Source organism: Halictus rubicundus, chromosome 10, assembly GCF_050948215.1.
Source record: "Halictus rubicundus isolate RS-2024b chromosome 10, iyHalRubi1_principal, whole genome shotgun sequence".
Classification (NCBI taxonomy): Eukaryota; Metazoa; Arthropoda; class Insecta; order Hymenoptera; family Halictidae; genus Halictus; species Halictus rubicundus.
Window position 1 is genome coordinate 5,011,487 of NC_135158.1, and position 20,097 is coordinate 5,031,583.

A 20,097-nucleotide genomic window follows, 5' to 3' on the forward strand; every position below is an offset into this window, starting at 1 on the left:
GTTGTATAACATTGTTCAACTGATACATACCATTTATTAACAAATTACATAAATAAAGCACTAATCTCTTTGGCATGAGACTCACACGAGAATTGCAATTAAAACTGTGGTATTACATTTCTCCTATTACATAACATAGTGCTTCATAACTTGTTCGTATAGTTCTATTAAAATTTGTTATTCTTGTTTCTAATGGTATCGTACAGCAGTACAATAAATAAACATTATAAATTCAATCATGATCAATCAATTATCTCCCACGTACAGAATCGATGCTTCAATGATTTTTATACTTAAGAGCTATAAAATTATATTCCAATATATTAAATAATTCAACATTTGCAAGACTATGAATATCTTGTCGTCAATCGATATAAAAAAACATGAATTCTTATCTTATATTACTAAATCACAATAAATCGGTAATGCTTAGGTCGTAGTTATGTATTGACAACATTTAGTTTTATATAAATATGGATGAAACGGATTTCCGATATACAGTTGAGCATCAAAAGCCGGTAGACGCCAAAAATATTTTTGCACTTTAAAAATAGCTCTTTCGAATTTTCCATATTCGATATAGTAAAACAGTAGAAAATACTAACAACAGTAACAGTAAAATTTGTTCTAAAAAGGTGTTACTGTGGGGAAGAGATAGTGTAAACGCCTAATATCAAAATTTATAAAAATACGCAGTAAAAATGGTAATATCAGCCTCTAATTATTGTATTATGCATATTTTATATGTATATTTTACGAAGGATGAAGTTTTTCACGAATGAAACAATTTTCATATCGATGGCATTGATTCTTTAAATACGTGCACTACGTAATTTAACACTCAAATTAAGGAGAATATCTTAATCTTTCGCTTTATAGATATGTTTGTAAAGTGACCAAATTGTACAGATGCTAGAAATATGCTTCCACGAACAATCGCATATTTTTGTCACGAACCTATCAGTGATGTACATAATTTGTTCGAAAGTTCCTCACTTGGATGGAATAAAGGCAAAGCTCAACTAACATTCATATATAAAGAGCATTATAACTTTACGTAATTTGTTGGTTACTGGCGGCATTAGTAAACGCTTTCTTATTTATACAAGAAACAGAAATGGTAACTTTCTACCTATCCACTGTGAAATCACAGAGAGCAGGTATAGGATAGACCTAGCATTATATGGAAGTTTCTCCAACGTACTCTGATATACCGATCTCGTAGGAAAACTGTCGAATCAATTTTCTATAACTCCTGACCGAATGAACAAATTAATTTTACCGCGTGCTATTTGAATTCTTATCAATTAATAGCATTCTAAATCCTCTTTCGTTCTGTATCGATAACAATACTCTGTGGAACACAGAACATACACTCAGCTTCGACGTTGTTCGATACGCTGTTCGGGATAAAACGATCCTATAAATATTATTATTATTATTACACCACGGTGCTCAGTATTACTGGCAAGAATAATGATCATGAGAAGAATCTATGTCAAGTTACGGACGGATCTTGACTAAAGTTATTATCTGTATCACCGGTAGAAAGCATGGACTTGTTAAAATTGTAAGGCGGTCTTTTTGGTTTCGGTGGCGGTGTAGGCGGTTTCGTCTGAACGTCAAGATCGTCTGTTGGCGTTGGTAGTTTGTTCTTCGACCAATGCCCTAAAGGTCTGTTCAAGTTATTCAAACTACCCGTTCCACAATGGGAAGCAGGCAACTCGTCCGGAAGATTACAATAATCGGCTTCACGCATTTTCACGGGCAATGGCGGCGGCGGATCGTCCTCGGACGCCGTGCTATCTGTCGTGCCGACGCTATCCCTATTTCCTTTTCCTAAACTACTCGAGTCCATCCCGTTATTTATGTTTCTTAAGTAATGTTGAGATTGGCCGGACAACCGATTACTTATTCTCCTCTCTTTCTCTATCTCCGATCTCAAGGGACGTTTAGGTGTTAGCTGCATAAAAAAAAAACTCTATTTTAGCCACTACAGCAGGTCAGTTTATCGTTTAGAGTTGAGCAGTATACTAGGTAAGTATACTTAACTGTGTCGCCTAAAAATTTACTCGTAACCTACTTGTTTCTTAAAAAAATGTTTCAAACAAAAGTTGTTAGACATTAACCGATACATACAACGTAATAATTAGTCTGTTTATATTTTAATTTTTTTATTAGAGGAAAACTCAAGGTCACCTTTATGTCTCTATGAAAGGCTAGAACATCAATAAAATTAAGTATCACATTGTATGACTCATTCGATGTCGAATATCTTTCGTTTGAAACTTTTTTGTATGTAACGAGTAGGTAATGACTAAATTTAGGTGGTACAGTTAAATGACTCATCCTGTATAATGCAATCAACAATTAACAATTGCGATTCTCTTCGCCGCGAGCTAACATTAGGGCCCAGAACTATAAACTAATTTGTATTGCAAGCGTTAATCAGTTAGTCGAATAAACGATTTATATTGAACGATGCCTAACTCTGTTATTTGTGTAAGTAACGTAACGCTTGTATTACCTCTTGACGAAGTTCGAATATTGGTGTCGTGGGAAAACTGGATATTAATGGTGTGATAGGGGTTGATGTACTTTGCGACACTTCCGGTGTAGTATACCACTGACTGGTTGGTTGATCGTTTTTCGTCGCGGTGGAAGAATCACTTTTCCGTGAGCTTCTACGCTTCGAATCCTTTTTCTTATTTGTCCCTGGACTTGGGCTTCCGAGTGCCTTCTGCAGAGAGGCCGTAGACAAGATGTGTGAACGTATCGATGCGTTTCTGTGTAACAATGACACGTGTCACATACAAAACATTGGTACGTTAATTGCTTACTAGTAGGAAGATCAAATGATTGGTATCAGCACTAGTGTTAGTGTCTTCACGAATAATTTACTATTTACCTATTTAGCGGGTATAACCAGTCTGTATCGAAGGTGCTTAATCCAGGGACAAAAAATGATGACAAAAACAAATTATACCAAAAAGTACCATGCAAGTAGAAAATAGAGTAGTAGGAAAGTAGAAGTGAACTGAACATATATGTACATATGTGGCTTTCAGTACTTATTTCTTATTTCTACTACCAAATTCAAATAGTATAGTAAAAACAAAGCAATTGAATGCATACATACAATATATATGTTAGCCACAATATGTGAAAATAATTAAGCAATAAGTTAAAAGAAATTAGAACATGCATATTCACGTGAGTGTGTACATAAAAAAATGCTAAGTGCGAAGGAAGGATAGTAGGAGATTGTGTTTATCAGGCCCAACAGCAAAATTCCTGAAATCATATATACATCGTTCTAATATTCATTCTTGTAATAAATATATGTATATAACTTTGAAAGATGTTAATAGGAAATGTGACAGAGAAGTATTAGAGACAGCAGAAAGTAATAGAAAGTATATCATAATCGTCATTAGAACAACTCTATCACGTGTTGTGGTGTCTTTACCTTGATAAACTGACGTTCTGAGCACCGGATGACGGTGTACTGTTGTTAAAATTGAATGTTGCGAGCGACTTGAACGTTGCAACTTGGGATCTTGTAAGAGAGGATACCCTGGAGTGAGTTCCACAGCTGAACGAGATAATTACAAAGTAACCACATAACGTTATAACGAGAAATAAAGAAACCCTAATAAAAAGAGAAGTACAACGCCCTCGCAAAAATATCAACATTTAAAAATGGGAAAAACATTAACAGAATTAATTGGTCAATACTTGTAATTTAGAAAATAACCACGATGAACAAAATGGCTCGTCTTGTCACTATGCAATTTTGCTTACATACATTTCTTTTTACTTTAAAATCCACATTGAAAATATTTAAACGACTGTGTCTCGAGATTTACTCTATACAATGCGTCCTCCTTCATTCCTGTATGATGAATGTACTCGAATTTCCTCGTATTTACATGCGTATGAGTATTCACAATATAATACAAGAATTGATTTTAAAAACACATATTGTTCATAAACCCGTACCAAAGCTAATGATCACGATAGCACATTAAACGAAATTAGTGTTAGTACGAATAGTTGCGATATGTAACAGCGAATGACGGCTGCGAGAATCAAGTCGCGAATATTACTCACTCTGAATTTGTTATGTTCGACTCGGATAGACGATGATTGTCTCCCCTTGACGTCTGCGGCCTTCGCATGGTAACAATTTGAGACAAATTCTCGAGTTGTAAGTCGCAAGTCTGCAATAATAATATGTACATTGAAAAAAGAACCAAGAAAACCTGCAGAACAGTTACCTACCCTCCGATTTTGAAACATTTTCAACAACTTTTTCCTTTGTATAGATAATGGCGAAAAACAATCGGTACCACTACAGTGAATTTTGCCTATACTTGTTCATCTGGGACAGCGGACGCGTTAGTATGTATCGTCTGCTTACACATAGTCTGCTGTAATGACTGACATTTTTTGTAGTTGTACACGGCACCTTTAAGCTGTATCCTTGGTTTTGAAGTGGCCAGCAACCGGCCACCAATATTAACACATGCGGTGGTACAGACGCATAAGTATAGGCAGAATTCACTGTAGTGGTACCGATAGTTTTTCGCGAATATCTCGGAAACTAAGCGAGACAACCGTTAATGTGTACAGGAAAAAGTTGTTCAAAATATCGGAATTCGGAGGGTAGCTGACTGTTTTGCAGGTAATTCCCTGGACTTACCCTCTTTCCGTATTTGGCTTCAACTTGGCTTCGCATGGCTGCGAAACAATGTTCCAGATGTTGATGGAGCAGTGACAATTCAGGGGGAGCGCGTGTTTTGTGCAACTGCACACCAATGTTCAACAACGGTATCTGATCGGCAATTAATCCTTCTAACTTGTGAAGATCGGAATTCTCTTCTGGATGAGAATCACGATACTCAGGGTTGAGGAAAGCTTTCTCATAGTTATCTATGCCACCCATTACCGCTGGGTCCAGTATTCCGTTCAATTTCAAACTGAGAGGGTTCAGTGGAAGAGTGCGGTCCGCTTTGTGCGCTATAATTAAATCTCTCAGCACAGTGTTCGTAGCTTCCATCGTTTCTATTGCGTTACGAAGGGGGCTGACATAATAAGTCTCGCTGGATGTAACAGGGAAGCATCTCAGAATGCCTGGCAAGGGATAGCTTGTAACTAACACCGTCCTTTCCAACCATAGCGAAGCGAATTCATTGTTAGTAGTGGTCTCCTTCTCTTTGTCACCGGAGTTCGACATAGCTGAGAGTATGTCCTTTTTCGGCGCCGGCCTTGAAAATCGAAAACGTTGGACGTCGTTCACCCTGTGGTACCTGGTGCGCAAGTAAAATCATTATGCATTATTCTGTAGAAATGATATGAATAAATCGGACGTTCAATTTGTTTGGAATCCCTTTATCGAAACTAACGTCTATACCTGAGAACGGCTTCCGCTGTTATGGGCTTCCCACTGAGTCGATGCCTCTTCTCATCCATTAGGGGATCCACTTTATTTATTTGCACATACTGATGTTTAGACTGCAGTATCTCTGGGGTGGGTGGAGACAGTCTGTTCATTTGTTCCGCGTTCGGCAGCTGATTTAACGTTCGCGAGCAGAAATCACTTAATCTCTCGTACTCTCTTCCACGGTAAATGAATACCTGAAACAAATATCGAGATATAATTCAAATAAAAGACCAATTGCAATTTTTTCAAAATTTCTTTTTCACGTTATGTAGTGAACTAATTGTTCTAACTTTTTTTAAAAATTCAAGACGTTTCCGTTCACTTATAAAAGATTTATTCTCCTTTAAATAGTGTCCGAATGTTATTGTGAGTCACTGTAACTCACTACGCCAATTGACTTTCAACCCTAAGCGATATCCATTACATTACCTTGTTTTGTAAAAACGCAGGATGGCCGCGACCATAATATGCAACCCTAAAATATTCCGGTTCGGGTCGCAGTTGTTTCACTATAGCATCGTAAAACTTAGCCATACGTTGCAACAACATAGAAAGCTGTAAGTAATCGAACGTTTCTTCCTCGTATTGCGCGACTAGCTCTTTGCACACGGCCAGCGCGCACTCCCACATCTTGCCCTTATCAAAGTAATGGATCATGTCGTTATACAATGCTTCTTTCAATTCACGATGCGTTTGACAAGCCAAATATCTGTTTAGAAAGATTATGTTCTTTAATAGCTGAAGAATTCGAAACGATGCTATGAACTTGTTGATTCGATGTTAGTACCTGTGCGATCTTAATAGAGGCGGCAACGATTGATCGCTCCACGCTAATAATTGACTGTGCAGTTTCAACGAGTACGCTGCTTCAGTGTAATTATCACACTCCAGGTGCAATTCGCAAAGCTTATTTACATACCTGCGAGATAAAATGTACATTTTTTTAGTGGTAAAAGCGTTAGCACTACTGATTACCAACAAAATATTGACACCGTTCGTACCTGATATACATCTCTTTCCTATTTATGTCCGAGTAAAATTCGAGAAGATTCACGATACACAACATTCTATGTTCCTGAGACTCCGAGTGGATGACGTCGCGGTACTGCAACAATCGCTCCATCAGTTTATATATCGTGTCGACGAAACGTAAACCTTGCTCCCGCAGGGTCGAATGATTCTCGCAAAGATCGCTCATCACTTGTGTCCAAAGGGTTTGAAACTGTTCATCCCCTCTTCCACCCTCGACCTATGGGAATATTGTGAGAATGTGGTGCACAGTCGACTGACAGAATAAAAAGTTATATTTATCAGATCCTACCAATATATCCAATTTCGCAATCATTTCGTTTTCGTAGTCTGTAAAATTTGCTTTTATATGAGTAGCGTCCCTTTTCGTGTCGCCGTACCCTTCGACAATGCGTGAACTATAATACTCGCACTGCATCATATCAAAAAATATGGGTATAGTTGCCTTCCTTAACTCGCTCTCTGGAATTAACGCCATTTCTAGTATCGCTCCTACCAGCGCAGGAACGAACAATATTTTATATTGCCCCAAATTGAACCACATCGAGCGTATCTCGAAAGCTGTCTCTCTGCAATAGGAGTATTAGAATCTCGACAATCGCGTTGAAGTAAATAAAGCGTGGTGTACGCGTTTACCTGCGCATATCATTGTAACGCAAGACAATGCGATTGAGTTTCGTCGATGTGAACGTTTCGAGCTGCAGAGCAGGCTGGGTCAAAAACGCGATTGCACAATGGAAAAAATTCGACCAAGCCTGCTGCTCGAAATCAGTGAAGAAATAGTCTCTGATAGTGCCGGAGAAGAAACGTAGCGACTTCAAAATTATGCTGTTTTGAAGCATGATCATGTCGCACCAATCGCTCGGGAACACGCTCCTTGAAACTAAATCTTTGAACACCAACAATATCTCCATGAGGAAATCGAGCATGTCGCACTTGTACCCAAAGTGTTTTATATAAATCTCGTAATGATGTTGAGTCATTTGTCTAGAATACATTATGTTAATTAATTATATATGTAGGTATATTTCATATTATATTACGTGATTTGTTTTCTTTTTTACCTGAATATTGCCAGCATGACCGAAACCAGATTTCCAACTAGCGAATTTTCTCTGTCCATGGATATAACTGATTGTATAATAGTTCGCATGGCTGTGAGCATGATGTCTTTTACATCCTGCATCGTGCTTCCTATATCTTTCCTAAATGTTAATTCCAATATGTCAGATAAAATCCTGACACACAATTCAACCTACAGAAACACAAGACAGAAACGTGCCCTTAGCATCCTTTGGCGGTTACATCCGAAATACTCTTGCGAAAACTTAATCATGAGATAAAAGGTAGAATTAAATGTAACCGATAATCAGCAATCCTGGAAGGTCTAACATGAAATACTTATCCTACGTAGTTATCAGTACAGTTCTCATGTCATTTAGCAATCATCGTGCCAATAATCCAAAATAAATGTCGCACTTTTTAACTCGCCACGTATATATCTCAGCAATTACCTCTTCGGAGTAGCCGCGGTGCTGTTCGAGTCGATGTCGATTCTCACCAAGCAGCCTGGCTACCTTCGCCACGCTTTTTCCAGTTGTACTTGACAGCCCCTTTTTTAGGCCAATAACCAAAACCAAACCAAACACAAAAAAAATGAAACAACCCTATGTTAGTCAGAATATAATGCCAGTTTACACGGGAAAAATAATATTACAATTATAACTTCAATGTCTAACCACCACCTAAGAGATGAGTTGTATCATAGACAGCATGCAAATAAAACCGCAGTGCCCCCAAAAGCAATAGAACAGTTGTAGGGGAATCGCACTACACTAAATGTAAGAAACAATATAAAGGTTGTCTTTGCGATGTCCATTCGATGAGTCCAACACTCGTGATCATTACTCCCGATGATACATGTGTTTGTGTGTGTTTTTTCTTTTCGTGACATCTGATCAGAACAAAATGAAAAGAGAAGATGTACAAAGATCAAGACATTTCGTGAAGGTTTTTGAGTAAGCAGTAACTCTGGTGTCATTTTATTCGATGAGCTCATGCTATGTCAAGAACAGAGATGAATGCTTCGTTCCTCATGCTCTTAGACGAGTTGTCATTATGGAGAATGTGTTTTGAAGAATGATATAAGGTTCACAAGAAAGATGCGTGGCGAGAGGATGGTCAGGCTGCACGGAAAGCACGAATAGTGGTACCGATTAATTATCACGAGTTACATAGGAAAGTTTGAAATGCAAGTGAAAAAGCTCCGCTCACATTTTCATTACGACAATCGACATACAGGCGACACGAAGAAATCGCAATTGCCTCGAACACAAGACACGCATACCTGGCTCTAAGCGTTGTTACATCACACTGGTATTAACATGAACGAAACTTCAACAAGAATATATCACGTTACTCAGAAAAGTGTTCTGTACTCGAAAACATTCCCCATTGTATAGTAATAATCGATACACGATACGCAATGCACTTTAATGAGTAACATGAATATTCCATTTTTTTTTTTCAGTAATGGATCTTCATAATGTACAATTTAACAAAATTTCACAGTAGATCTTACCTCCTCTTTAGATTCCAGTAAATCTCGAACCAAAATAGTAATCCTAGGCAATAAAATTGCTCTACATTCTGCATTTAAAAAGAGAGGACTGTGAACGATATCGTTCACTGTCATCATTTTCTGTTTGGTCAGTCTCCCAGTTGGCAGAGTAACCAGTAAATCGCTTAATATTGTGCTCAACTGTTTGCCACTGTATACTCGCAATAAATGAGGTATGGTAGTTGGTAAATATTTAAGACACGCCCCTTGTACCAATAAGGTACTATCAGTTTCGTGTCTCATGAGCTCAACTATCGATTTCAATAGCTCCGTTAAGGTCTGAGAAAATTCTTCTTCGTCTTGGTTCAATCTATCACAATAATAATGCTTCAATGAATGAAATGATTAAAAGTAGCGCTCTTACTATCTGGATAGAGTATTCGGATTACTCATTATAACTCGAAATCCGGATGCTCGGATATCCGGATAGTAACAGACCTAATTAAAAGAATTTACAATATCAACGAAGAGGAGAACATACTCGGTAAATAGAAGACGAGATTCAACCACGAATCTCATACAATATTGAAGACTTTTCATCGTTTTAAGAAGTATATCACGCCCTTGGCCATCATTATTATTGGCATTATCTATACGCTTACGTAATACTGCAATTAACTTTTTATAAGCGAGTGTCGCGGAGAAGCTCTCAGAAATGTATAAATCTAATACTGGTTGGAAGTGTTGATACTTTCTATCAGACACTAAACCGATAATGTACAACAAACATTCGAACACCATATCGTCATACACATCGCTGTCCGAATTACTCATCAGTATATTAAATAAAGCATCCAAAACATCCTGTAAAAAGACGTAATGCAACATGAAATGACGAGTATAAATTTTAGCCAAGTATCGTACCGAATTTGTATACCTGTAAAAACTTAACGACTTCTTCACCGTCGACTTTCATCAAGGCAGCCAAAGATTCTTTTAAATCCGTGTTATGCGATGCCCAATTCAATAAACCTAGCAAATCTACATTTTGCGTTAGTTTCGTTGAACAAATATTAGTCGCTATGAGAAAACTGTCCTTAGTACTTAAACTAAGAGCCCCTATCGTTGGTTTCTTTTCAACATTTAGTTCAACCTGAAAGATACGATACTTTATAAAATTTTACATTACTTTATAAAAATAACAGGAATGTGTTTATCCAAATTTTTAGCCAAATCTTTACAATCCCAGTAATCATAAATTAAAAAAGTATTAAAGCGCGTTCCGTAAACTTAGTGTTAAATGTTTTTCTAATTGGTATTTAAACGTTAAATTGAAAGTTTTCTTACCAATTCACCCCTAGTCGATGGGAGCTTTAAATACGAGGTATCAACATCCTCATATTTCTTTTGGTCTAGTTTATACACTAGCAATTCGTGCTGTGTGTCTTGCAATGTGGTCCCATTACGTTGCATCAGTTTCACGTAACTTAAGGCGAAAGGTTTCTCAGTTTTATCTTTCGCCTCGTTCGAACTGCGATGCTTGAATGTGAATTTCAAATGGGCTTGTTTGAATTCTTCAATGGGTATAGCAATTTTGAATGTTTCACACCATCTTGGCTTATCTTCGTGATAATAAATAACACTACGATACTCGTCAATTGGTGATGCTCCGCCACCCAAAGTCATAACACCTGGTATTGGAGTACCATATTCATTGCATACTTTAACCTACCAAAATATAAAATGATAATAGATGAGAAAGTGCAGATTAGACTGCGGATTTTATGCATTTATAACAAAATTGAACAGCTATAGTTTTAAACAGCGCAAAGATTAAAAGAATTGATGAATGGGGATACATCCACCTTTGACCTTTCAAAATAATTAAAAAAAGGAGGCAATTTCACAGTGACTCCTGTTTCTTGCAACAGAATCAGACAATTTTTATTCTGCTTATAAATCCGCAGTTTAGTCATAATTGTTGCAAAATAATACTAACCGTTACTTCCACATTCTTGTCGGTAGACTTCGACCCTTTATTGAATTCGCCACTAATCAAGGTGAGATACAAGTCGTTTCTCACGTCACCCGGTAAGATAACTTCTGGAAAGCCCATCTTCCTCGCAATAGCAACGTTACCGAGTACTAAATGAGGATTTTCATCTCGCACCTATATTATATTAAAACTTTATGTAAGCATTTTCGAAAAGTGTGCGATGGAATCATAATTTGTAGTACTTGAAGTCCTATTTACTTGTTTCGGATCTCCTTTGAGTAACTTCAAGCTAGCCCACAATCCCTGACCACCAGTAAAGCTGCCACTATTGCCATTAGCACTTTTTTGAATGCTCACTTCTTTTTGGGAAAGGATTCTTCGTAACGTGCCATCTAAGCTCTCTTTCTCACAACATCTGAAAGAAACAAGCAACACCAACAAAACAGATCTAACCAAGTTGTATTCATAAGGAAGTTCCTACAAATACATTTAAAATTTGAATAAAGAGAGTATTCTGGTTTCCAAGGTCGTTTTTGCAGGAAATTGTAGGAAACCTTTTTCGGAGGAACTATTGATCCTGTTGTATTGAGATTTTGTATTTACATTTACTGGTCTTTTCACTGATCCAAAACAAAAAAATGAAGTTGTTTATTAATTATTATGAAGTTATGAGTAGTTATAGTCCAAACCAAAAGAAATAAAAATCCTTGATTATTCACAAAATAGCCGTATTTTGAAGTCAAATTACAGAGCTTTTTGAAAAATCAGAATAGCCCTTTAACACTTTAACAACTGGAACTTTGTCTTAGAATAAAATTTTATGCTTACTGTACAAATGGAATGAAGTGATGATGATCTGAATCACCTTCAAGTTTGCCAGTAATGTACGAAGTGATATCCATCGCTGCTACACCAAAAGGTCTTCTCATATTTTCAGTGCTTTTGGTTTTCTGATTGGCCTGTGAAACGCTCGAGCGTCTGTGGTCAATATCTTTAGCTTCCATACCACCCACCCTAATTACATAACAAACTAAATAAACTTTATCCCTGGCCAGGTCACGAGAACCCAGGTCAGTAAATAGAACTCGAAGATTGTGAAGCTGATCTATGTCCCTGGCTAATCCTTCCTTGCTCCATGAAACCACATAGTTCTCGGTAATTGCTTTCATTTCACGACCGTCGTAAAGTGTCAATAATAACTCTACATCTTCGGTCATTTTACATACAAAATTTCTTACGCTGACAAAGAAGATATGTGAATAGACAGGTGCTTGTGGCTTTGAAGATTTCTTTTTCATATCGTTAGCTGCCTTTCTTATTCTTTCAGCAGCTGTTTCGTGATGATAATACAACTGAATCGTACTTGTTTCTTCAGGATTAAGGACATTTCCCTGATCATCCCGAACAACCATATCTAGGCCCAATAATTGATTGCCAGTATCGATCCTAGCTGTTGCCAATCTTTTCATATCTTTCAACTCATCCACTGTCAATGTGCCACTTAAAATTTTGCTTCTGTATTCTATCAATTCTAAAAGTTGCTGTTTCATGTATAAGAAGTGGTCCGAATGAGTCTATAAACATATATGGACAATTATTCATAAAATCCCTTTTATTAAACATTTTAGTAATACACAGTGCAATCTTGCTGTTCAGATTTCATGTTGAACAATTCAAAAACAGTTCAGAAAACAGTACGATCGTGCTGCTTACTAGTATTTCATTTTATTGCACATACCACATATAGATGCTTCCAATGATGCCCCCATTCTCTCAAAACATTAGTGATTTCATCTATGAGACAATCTTTAGTCTTTGATTCTTCTACGATATGTACGTAGGATTTTGGGAAGATCCCACATGTCCCATTAATTCTGCTTCGTCCACAGTACCAGTCTCCGCACTCCCCCGATATATGTACCACTTCCCCAACTGTTAATTGTATAACATGGGGGGACTCGTACGCAAAGTTATCAATGGCTGTGTAATAATAGATAATTAGGTACACTTAAATATCACATTTAATGTGTGTCAGATTTTAATACTTGAACATATTCGAACGACAAGAATGATAACACTAACACAGATGTGCAACACAAAATAAAATGTTATCGATTATGGCTAACAAACAAGATAATACAGACTGCTAACCATTTTATCGTATATAAATAAGAAAAATTAACGTTCAACGAATCCGTTGATATGATAAAAGGATTACTAAGAGAATAAACGACTAACAAAGGCGGTATACATGTCATGTAATTATTATGCAAACGATAATATTACTGACGTTATAAATCGTTCCGACGATACCCATGAGTCAATTAAACAATTTCCAACGGAGGAAATAAACTGACTATATCTCGATTCGAACAAAAGAACAATGAAACACTGATGGGAAAATTCTTAAAAGCCATTGATTGACGCGTTAAACAAGAGCTAAAATTTTATCAGACTCGGGCACCTCCCAGGATGTTCGAGCTTACAAAGGCGAAATTAATAATATTCTACGAATTATTACTTACCCACTCCGAAATGTCCTTTAACCTTCGCCCATGCCATTGTCATTCTCATGGGTAATTAACTATAACAATGTATGTACACTAATTACATTTCGATGGGCACGTTTGTCGTGCGAGTAAAATACGATACTTTTTATCTTGACATCTAATACAACTATACGCAGCGAAACACGATGCTACTGTCTGAATATTATCACAGTGATGGAAACACGGATGAAGCTAAATACACCATAAACCATATCTCTGCTTATACATAGATGCTCCAGCGTTGCATGCATTTTTCTTTGCGAAAAACCGGGAAGAATGAATATGGTATACTTCGTGTATCTTTTAAATTAATTTTGTTTCACTGGAATGAACAAAATACATATATTACATGAACGTATTTACACAATCAATAAATATATTTCCAATCGCTACCAAAAGCATAATTTATCATTGTATATAATACGCGTAGTCTTTATATATTTTTTATCGAATAAAATAAAAATTACAAACATGTCCTTAATATATATTTCCCCTTTGTAATGGCAACATGTTTTTGTACGTACGTCTCTTACTACTAAATAAGACGCAATTCTATTGATACTTGTTTCTATTCAGAATGTCACCGGTTTTTTATCGCATTCTTTTCTTTCTTCACAATTCATACTTACATATCCGCCTTAGGTATCGTAAACTATACACAGTATAAACCTAGTACGGAAAGTACACTTCATTGACGACAGGGCAAACGAGGTGTGCTTTTGGTTTGAACCTGAATAGTGGTAACCAACTTAGCTTTCTGTTGTGAATTCAATTGTTTCGAATCTCTTTTAGTGTGTAATAAACGTAACGCTTACTGCTGGTCGAAATACATATTTTTATAGTCCTTTTAAAGCTTTTGTTCGCAATTGACTGGTCTTCGTAGAATACAGGATGGCGTATTACGAGCCCAGTGTACTAACAGAAGATTCACCGGCAAACGGCAGGTAAGAATCAAAGTAAATTGTTATCACCAATCAATTTAAAAGCATAATGTTATTTTAATATCCATTTAAACGTTTTTCGGTTTTAGTTGTTTCTTACTTCCACATCTTACTTTCATTATACATACATAATTCAAAACGTGTTGTCTTTCAGTAACGTGTTGCTCGAGTAAACAATTTTCGTTTCTATAATTGTTAGCTTGTTATTCTCAGCTTTTTTCGAATGAAGTTAACATATTTATATATATATTGTTATTGTTATTATCATTAGCATGTTTCTATACGTAAAAATATTTTTGTTTGGAAAGCAGTACTAGCGCAGAGTTCACACTGTATGTGACGAATTTACCTGAAGAATTGGACGAGGTATGTAAGCGCGATTGTTCAAATAAATTTTGTAATGCTTTGTGTCAATTGATTATTGTTAAATCCGTATAAGCTTAAAAATTTCACTCTACATAATTTATTAAAATATATTGCAAACAGTACTTCTTATGTAGAGTTTAATAAATAACATTTACTTTGTATTTTTACCTTTCAAGCATGGTTTCTTGCAAATTTTTAATCACTATGGTAAAGTCATTGGACATTTTTATCGATCAAATGTTGCCTGGGGTTATATTACATATGGCACGTGCCATGAAGCTCAAAATGCCATCAAAGATTTGAACAATGTACCCCCTTTGCGTTTGAAAGTATCGTTAAGCAGAGAAAGAGGATCTAAGGATATGAAGTTCATAAAAGCCCCTGTTCACGAAGACAATAGATACAGTATCAAACAAGAAAATAATTGTATGGGCAGACCTTTGTAAGTATCTGTTTATGTTTTTTCATTAGTACATGTGTAATAGTAACATACAAATTAAATAAATAAATTATGTACAATACATTGATACAAATTAGGTACAGCATACAAACAATCGGACGTGGACGTCCTATGGATGTATTCAAAACCATAGAACCGAATGTGGGATTACCCAGCTACAATTACACAGTAGATAATGATTTATTATACAATTATCCTACTGATCATTACACTTATAATCCATACGAAAATCCAGGGCCCTACCAAAATACAAATTCATTATGGACAAGGTATTATTGAAACATTTATACTATGTATGCACAGGTAATAATTTTCATAAAAACATTGTAGAGGTCAGTTGACCACATCACAAAATGGTAAAAGACACGTGTCCCTTGGACGTGGCTATACAATGTACGAGATTCCTCAACCAAATCCTAAAATTTCAAATTATATTAGTAATGTCTATGAAAAACGGGCCTCAGTGAGTAGAAATATTGATAGAAACACCCATAGTAACTTTAGTATTAATAAATAAAATAAGAGATACGAGTCATAGGTGTTTAATTTAATAGGGTTTCTATGAATACGGTAATGACACCCTGGAAAATGTAGTTGGTAAATGCAAAGAATGTGGAAAAATAACGAAGTTCAGTTGCGAGACATGTCACACTTTTTACTGTAGTAAGAACTGCCAAGTTGCTGATTGGCCACAACATAAAATAGAATGTCAATCTGTTCCGTAAGTATGTTCAAAGATATCGATCGTTGTTAATATTTAATGAGCTTTATTTATTTATTTTAACGTTATTTTCAGAGCTTTGGTAGCTGCAGTGAAGTCTGTGCATATGTCACAAAACCATAATGAAGAACAAACCCACAGTAGAAGTATTTCTTCTGTTCAATTACCTCTTCGTCGACCGAAAAAATCACAATTTACTACAGCATCACAAAATAATGATGTGTCAAGCTGTGATCCAAACAAACAAGACATAATTGACACAACTGCAAAACCTAAAATGAATGATATAAAATATTCGAACCAATCAGACGTTTTTGAGAGTACTGATCAATGTAATATACCTCTGAACCAAACGGATAAGTTTAAAAGTACTCCCATACAAAGTACAAATGATAGAATGAATAAATTACGTGGTAACAAAAACCACGGTAACCAAGCTATTAATGATTATATTAACACATCGTTTAAAAAATCCCATGATTCTCTTCCATCTTCTGATAAAACAATAGATCACAAAAAGTCGGACAGTTTCGAAGCTAAGAAACGACAAAATTTCGGCGTAAAAGATGTGACTAAAATGGAAAAAGATATTGCTTTCTCGAACCAAATTTTGTTGTCAAAGTCAAAGTTTACCGACGTAAAAATAATTATAAACGATGGACGTGAATATTGGGTTCAGAAATTAGAAGACAATGACGAGATCATTGAATTAATGACCAATTTGCAGCGTGTGGTGGAAGATGCGAAGAAAATAAAACCAATTGTCGGAGAAATCTATGCAGTCCAGTATGAATGCTTATGGCACAGAGCATTAGTAAAATCATTAGATCCTGTAACTGTGCATTACATCGATTTTGGTAACGACGAAGTCGTGAATGAACCGGATTTCCGGAAAATTCCTCAACTGATAGATATTCCGAGTTATGCTGTTAGAATTCGTTTATCTGAGAAAGCACTTAAAAAGCATAGAAATCTCGATTACGAAGATGTAATAAGCGTCAAAATGATATCCATTGATGAGAATAAAGTGATCAACGTGGAAGTTCAAGGAGAGAATGATGCACCTACAGTACAGTCTGAAAAAAATGGAATTGCAATGCCAGAAGTTCAAAACTTAGCACACAAAGGAGTTCCCACTGCAGTGTTAAAAGCGTTGCAGTCTAAAAGAACAGCAAGTCCTGTGGGAAATGACTCCAAAAAGACTGCAACTACTCAAAAACCAGAAAGCGTAGTGAAAACTTTATCTGTTGGGGATTCAGGTGTTATCGAGATACACGCAGAGTTGAGCAGTCACGTTTATAGCGTCACATTATTACCAAATAAGGCGATTTCCAACTATGAAAAACTTTTCCAGCATTTGACTGATGTGTGTAACCAGGCAGGAAAAAATTCCAATCACAGGTCAGTATTAACCCTTAGCACTCGAGTGGCAACTTACAGTGGTCACTAAAAATTGCTATATCATTATTAAAAATATTTTTTACATTATTAAATTGATTTACATTTAATAAATTACTAAACGTTTAAGTATTGTATGAGTAAACTGCATCAGTTTCATATGTATAGAATGAAAATATTCTAGGTCAGAAGAAATGTTTGATTTCGAGTTAAAATAGTTCCAAGTGCAAATAGTTAATAATATTCGCGGCATCACAGCATATGGTAGAGTAAGTTGATTAATAAAATTGTTGTATTTGTAGACCACAGATAGGAGATTTAGTATGTGGTAAGACGGTCAACTACGAAGAGTGGGTTAGGGGATATGTTTTATCGCTGGAAGAACCCCGAAAAATAGCTGTAATAGATGATGCTAGTATTACAGAAGTTGTTGAAATCGTGCCATGTCCTGACAATTTCTTGGACATTTGTGCTTTTGGTGCCAAGTGCAAGATAATTGATTCCAAAAAAAAGTTTGCTGTAAGTTTATGGACATATGTTGTATGACTCTATGAAATATCGTTTGCACGTTATTTTGTGTCGAATCTTTCAATGTTATTTATAGGAGAAAATGCATCCCGAGTTCGAAGTGTTGGCACGCAAAAATCAAAACGAAATTGAAATAAAAATCAACGATGAGGAGGCTGGAGAAGTGATGGCTGTTGTGAAGCCATGGACGCCAGCGCCTGAACAAAAAGGGCTGCAATACGCTACATTAAATAATAAGTCTGAGGTGCGAACGTTAATATCTGTTTAAGTAACATGAATGACAATTATGGAAACTTATCGTTCAATATGTTTCACGGTGCATTGCGCTGTTAAAATCTCTGATGGTTGCAATAGGTGTTCCTGACTGCTTACCGAAGCCATGTGGCTATGTTTGTTCGATCTAGCGAAGACACAAAGCACTACCATCATGTTATGCAAAGTGTTGCAAAACATGCACAATCCGGTATACGAAATATTTCATAATAACTTTCCCCTTGTAACAAATTAATACATTGCGTTGTTGTGTTAGGTTCGCCGTTAAGTGAGCCACCAGTTGTTGGACAAATGGTAATAGCACATTATGCAGATGACAATTACTACCGTGCGATTGTTACGAAAGTAGAGGGCAACAAAATTGCGATTTCATATGTTGATTTTGGTAACACGGAGGTTACAAATTTAAAAAAACTTAAGATCCTGAGCGACGAGTTGAAACAGGTTTGTTACGATCTAATACTTGTATAACAGTATCATATTCAGTGAAACATATTAATACGGGAAATATTTTACAAGCTACGATCTTGTACGAGCAAGGTCGTTTTGAAAAATGTACCTCAAGATGTTCCTATGACTAAAGAGATAAACGAATACCTCGGCCACTTAGTAAGTGCAGAAATTGCTTTGACCTGCGTCTTTGAAGGTATACCGTCGAAAGATGGTGTTTACCTTACAACACTTAGCGGGGAGTGTATTAATAAAACCATAAGCGAAATGCTGGTACCAACTTGGAATAAATCAGAGAAGGAAGGTAATTATAAAAGAATGTCAATCAATTTCAAAACGATCGTCGTGCCACTGTAGTATAAAACTGCAATTTATTACAGATACAAAGTGTTACATGAAAACCGATTTAAATATTGCGACCATAGGAGCAGTAGGCGATGTTGTGGACGCAATTGTATTATATGCTATTCAAGATGGTTACACTTATTCTATGTGTCCTATGGATTATGAGCTAATGTCTCATATATTTGATGTGATGCCCAAAATGGTAACTTTTATAAGAATTCATTCAATTTTGTTATAGTAATATTGTACATTAATTTTTACGTGCATTCTAGATGGCTGAATATTGCGAAAAATCCGAGTATTATATTCCTCGTGACAATGAACTGTGCTTAGCTCATTTTGATAATGCGTGGAATCGTGCTATTTGTTATCGTCGTACCGAAACGGCTGGGTCGAGTTCCATTTTTTTCGTTGACTATGGAAATCTCGAACTAGTTCCTCATAAGAATATACGGCTTATGCCAAAAGATTTTATAACTCCTAATGCAATTGCAAACATTTGCAATGTCGTCAGTAAGTATATGGTACATGTATGTGCATTCATTGAAAATACTCTGCAATAACAACTCACTCTTATCTAGATTTAGCTCCTACCAACGACAAAAAAGAATATTCACCGGAAATTGAGAAGAGGCTTTCGGAATTGATTCAGGTCAATACTCGCGTTAAATTAAAGGTCGTTGAATGCGACGAAGACGATGGATATTATACCGTGGAGATACCATCGGTTCGAGATCAATTAATTCAAGAAGGTCTAGTACCGCAATAAAAGATACTACGCTGTTCGGGGGTTCGGCTCCTTGGAAAAAGAAAAAGACTAAAGTCATGAAAAGTATCATTTAAAATGTTCAGTTAGTATTTTACGAATGTAGTTTTGTTCTCCTAAAGATTTAACACTATGAAGGGAACATTTTCATTAGCTACATGGAACAAATTTATTTTTTTAAGTCTTTTAATTACCGTTCTAAATATATATTTTATTATACTTCATAGAACTTTGTTACCATCGAAGTACTATAACTGTAATAAAACACA

The 20,097-nt window shown here is 36.1% G+C and overlaps 2 protein-coding genes across 8 annotated transcripts; one reads left to right on the forward strand and one right to left on the reverse strand.

Moving 5' to 3' along the window:
- Positions 1-11: 11 nt before the first annotated feature.
- On the reverse strand, positions 12-14,009 carry Mbc (dedicator of cytokinesis protein myoblast city). 6 transcript variants are annotated; one of them, XM_076794929.1, is made up of 22 exons: positions 13,557-14,005; positions 12,770-13,011; positions 11,860-12,605; positions 11,290-11,446; positions 11,035-11,205; positions 10,383-10,763; positions 9,973-10,188; positions 9,577-9,899; positions 9,057-9,405; positions 7,990-8,088; positions 7,540-7,730; positions 7,112-7,462; positions 6,768-7,044; positions 6,448-6,695; positions 6,234-6,365; positions 5,876-6,155; positions 5,417-5,640; positions 4,706-5,312; positions 4,114-4,223; positions 3,470-3,577; positions 2,528-2,786; positions 12-1,963 (listed from the first exon to the last, which is right to left on the reverse strand). In XM_076794929.1, exons 1-22 carry the CDS (start codon positions 13,603-13,605, stop codon positions 1,499-1,501), a joined length of 5,985 nt encoding a protein of 1,994 aa, XP_076651044.1. In that variant the 5' UTR covers positions 13,606-14,005; the 3' UTR covers positions 12-1,498. The 6 variants fall into 6 exon arrangements, with proteins under 6 accessions (XP_076651044.1, XP_076651042.1, XP_076651045.1 ...); XM_076794927.1 differs by having other exon boundaries at positions 3,470-3,595; XM_076794930.1 differs by lacking the exon at positions 7,990-8,088 and having other exon boundaries at positions 3,470-3,595; positions 13,557-14,004.
- Positions 14,010-14,109: 100 nt separating this feature from the next.
- Positions 14,110-20,057, forward strand: Vret (vreteno). Of its 2 annotated transcripts, none has more exons than XM_076794934.1 (15): positions 14,110-14,524; positions 14,830-14,887; positions 15,064-15,329; positions 15,431-15,616; positions 15,678-15,810; positions 15,902-16,068; positions 16,144-17,469; positions 17,769-17,985; positions 18,071-18,238; positions 18,349-18,457; positions 18,524-18,711; positions 18,787-19,021; positions 19,098-19,264; positions 19,335-19,575; positions 19,644-20,057. In XM_076794934.1, exons 1-15 carry the CDS (start codon positions 14,472-14,474, stop codon positions 19,829-19,831), a joined length of 3,702 nt encoding a protein of 1,233 aa, XP_076651049.1. In that variant the 5' UTR covers positions 14,110-14,471; the 3' UTR covers positions 19,832-20,057. The 2 variants fall into 2 exon arrangements, with proteins under 2 accessions (XP_076651049.1, XP_076651050.1); XM_076794935.1 differs by having other exon boundaries at positions 14,833-14,887.
- The last annotated feature ends 40 nt before the right edge of the window (positions 20,058-20,097 follow it).

What these genes read in the sequence shown, in the direction of transcription:
- Mbc (XM_076794927.1), bottom strand. Translation starts at nt 13,605, where the DNA reads ATGAGAATGACAATGGCATGGGCGAAGGTTAAAGGACATTTCGGAGTG. An exon ending in ACAAGAATGTGGAAGTAACG is followed by an intron (nt 10,764 to 11,034) that starts GTTAGTATTATT and finishes ATATTTTGGTAG; the next exon opens with GTTAAAGTATGCAATGAATA. An exon ending in CCTCTATTAAGATCGCACAG is followed by an intron (nt 6,156 to 6,233) that starts GTACTAACATCG and finishes CTTTCTAAACAG; the next exon opens with ATATTTGGCTTGTCAAACGC.
- Vret (XM_076794934.1), top strand. Translation starts at nt 14,472, where the DNA reads ATGGCGTATTACGAGCCCAGTGTACTAACAGAAGATTCACCGGCAAAC. An exon ending in TCTATGAAAAACGGGCCTCA is followed by an intron (nt 15,811 to 15,901) that starts GTGAGTAGAAAT and finishes TTAATTTAATAG; the next exon opens with GGTTTCTATGAATACGGTAA. An exon ending in TGCAAAACATGCACAATCCG is followed by an intron (nt 18,458 to 18,523) that starts GTATACGAAATA and finishes TTGTTGTGTTAG; the next exon opens with GTTCGCCGTTAAGTGAGCCA.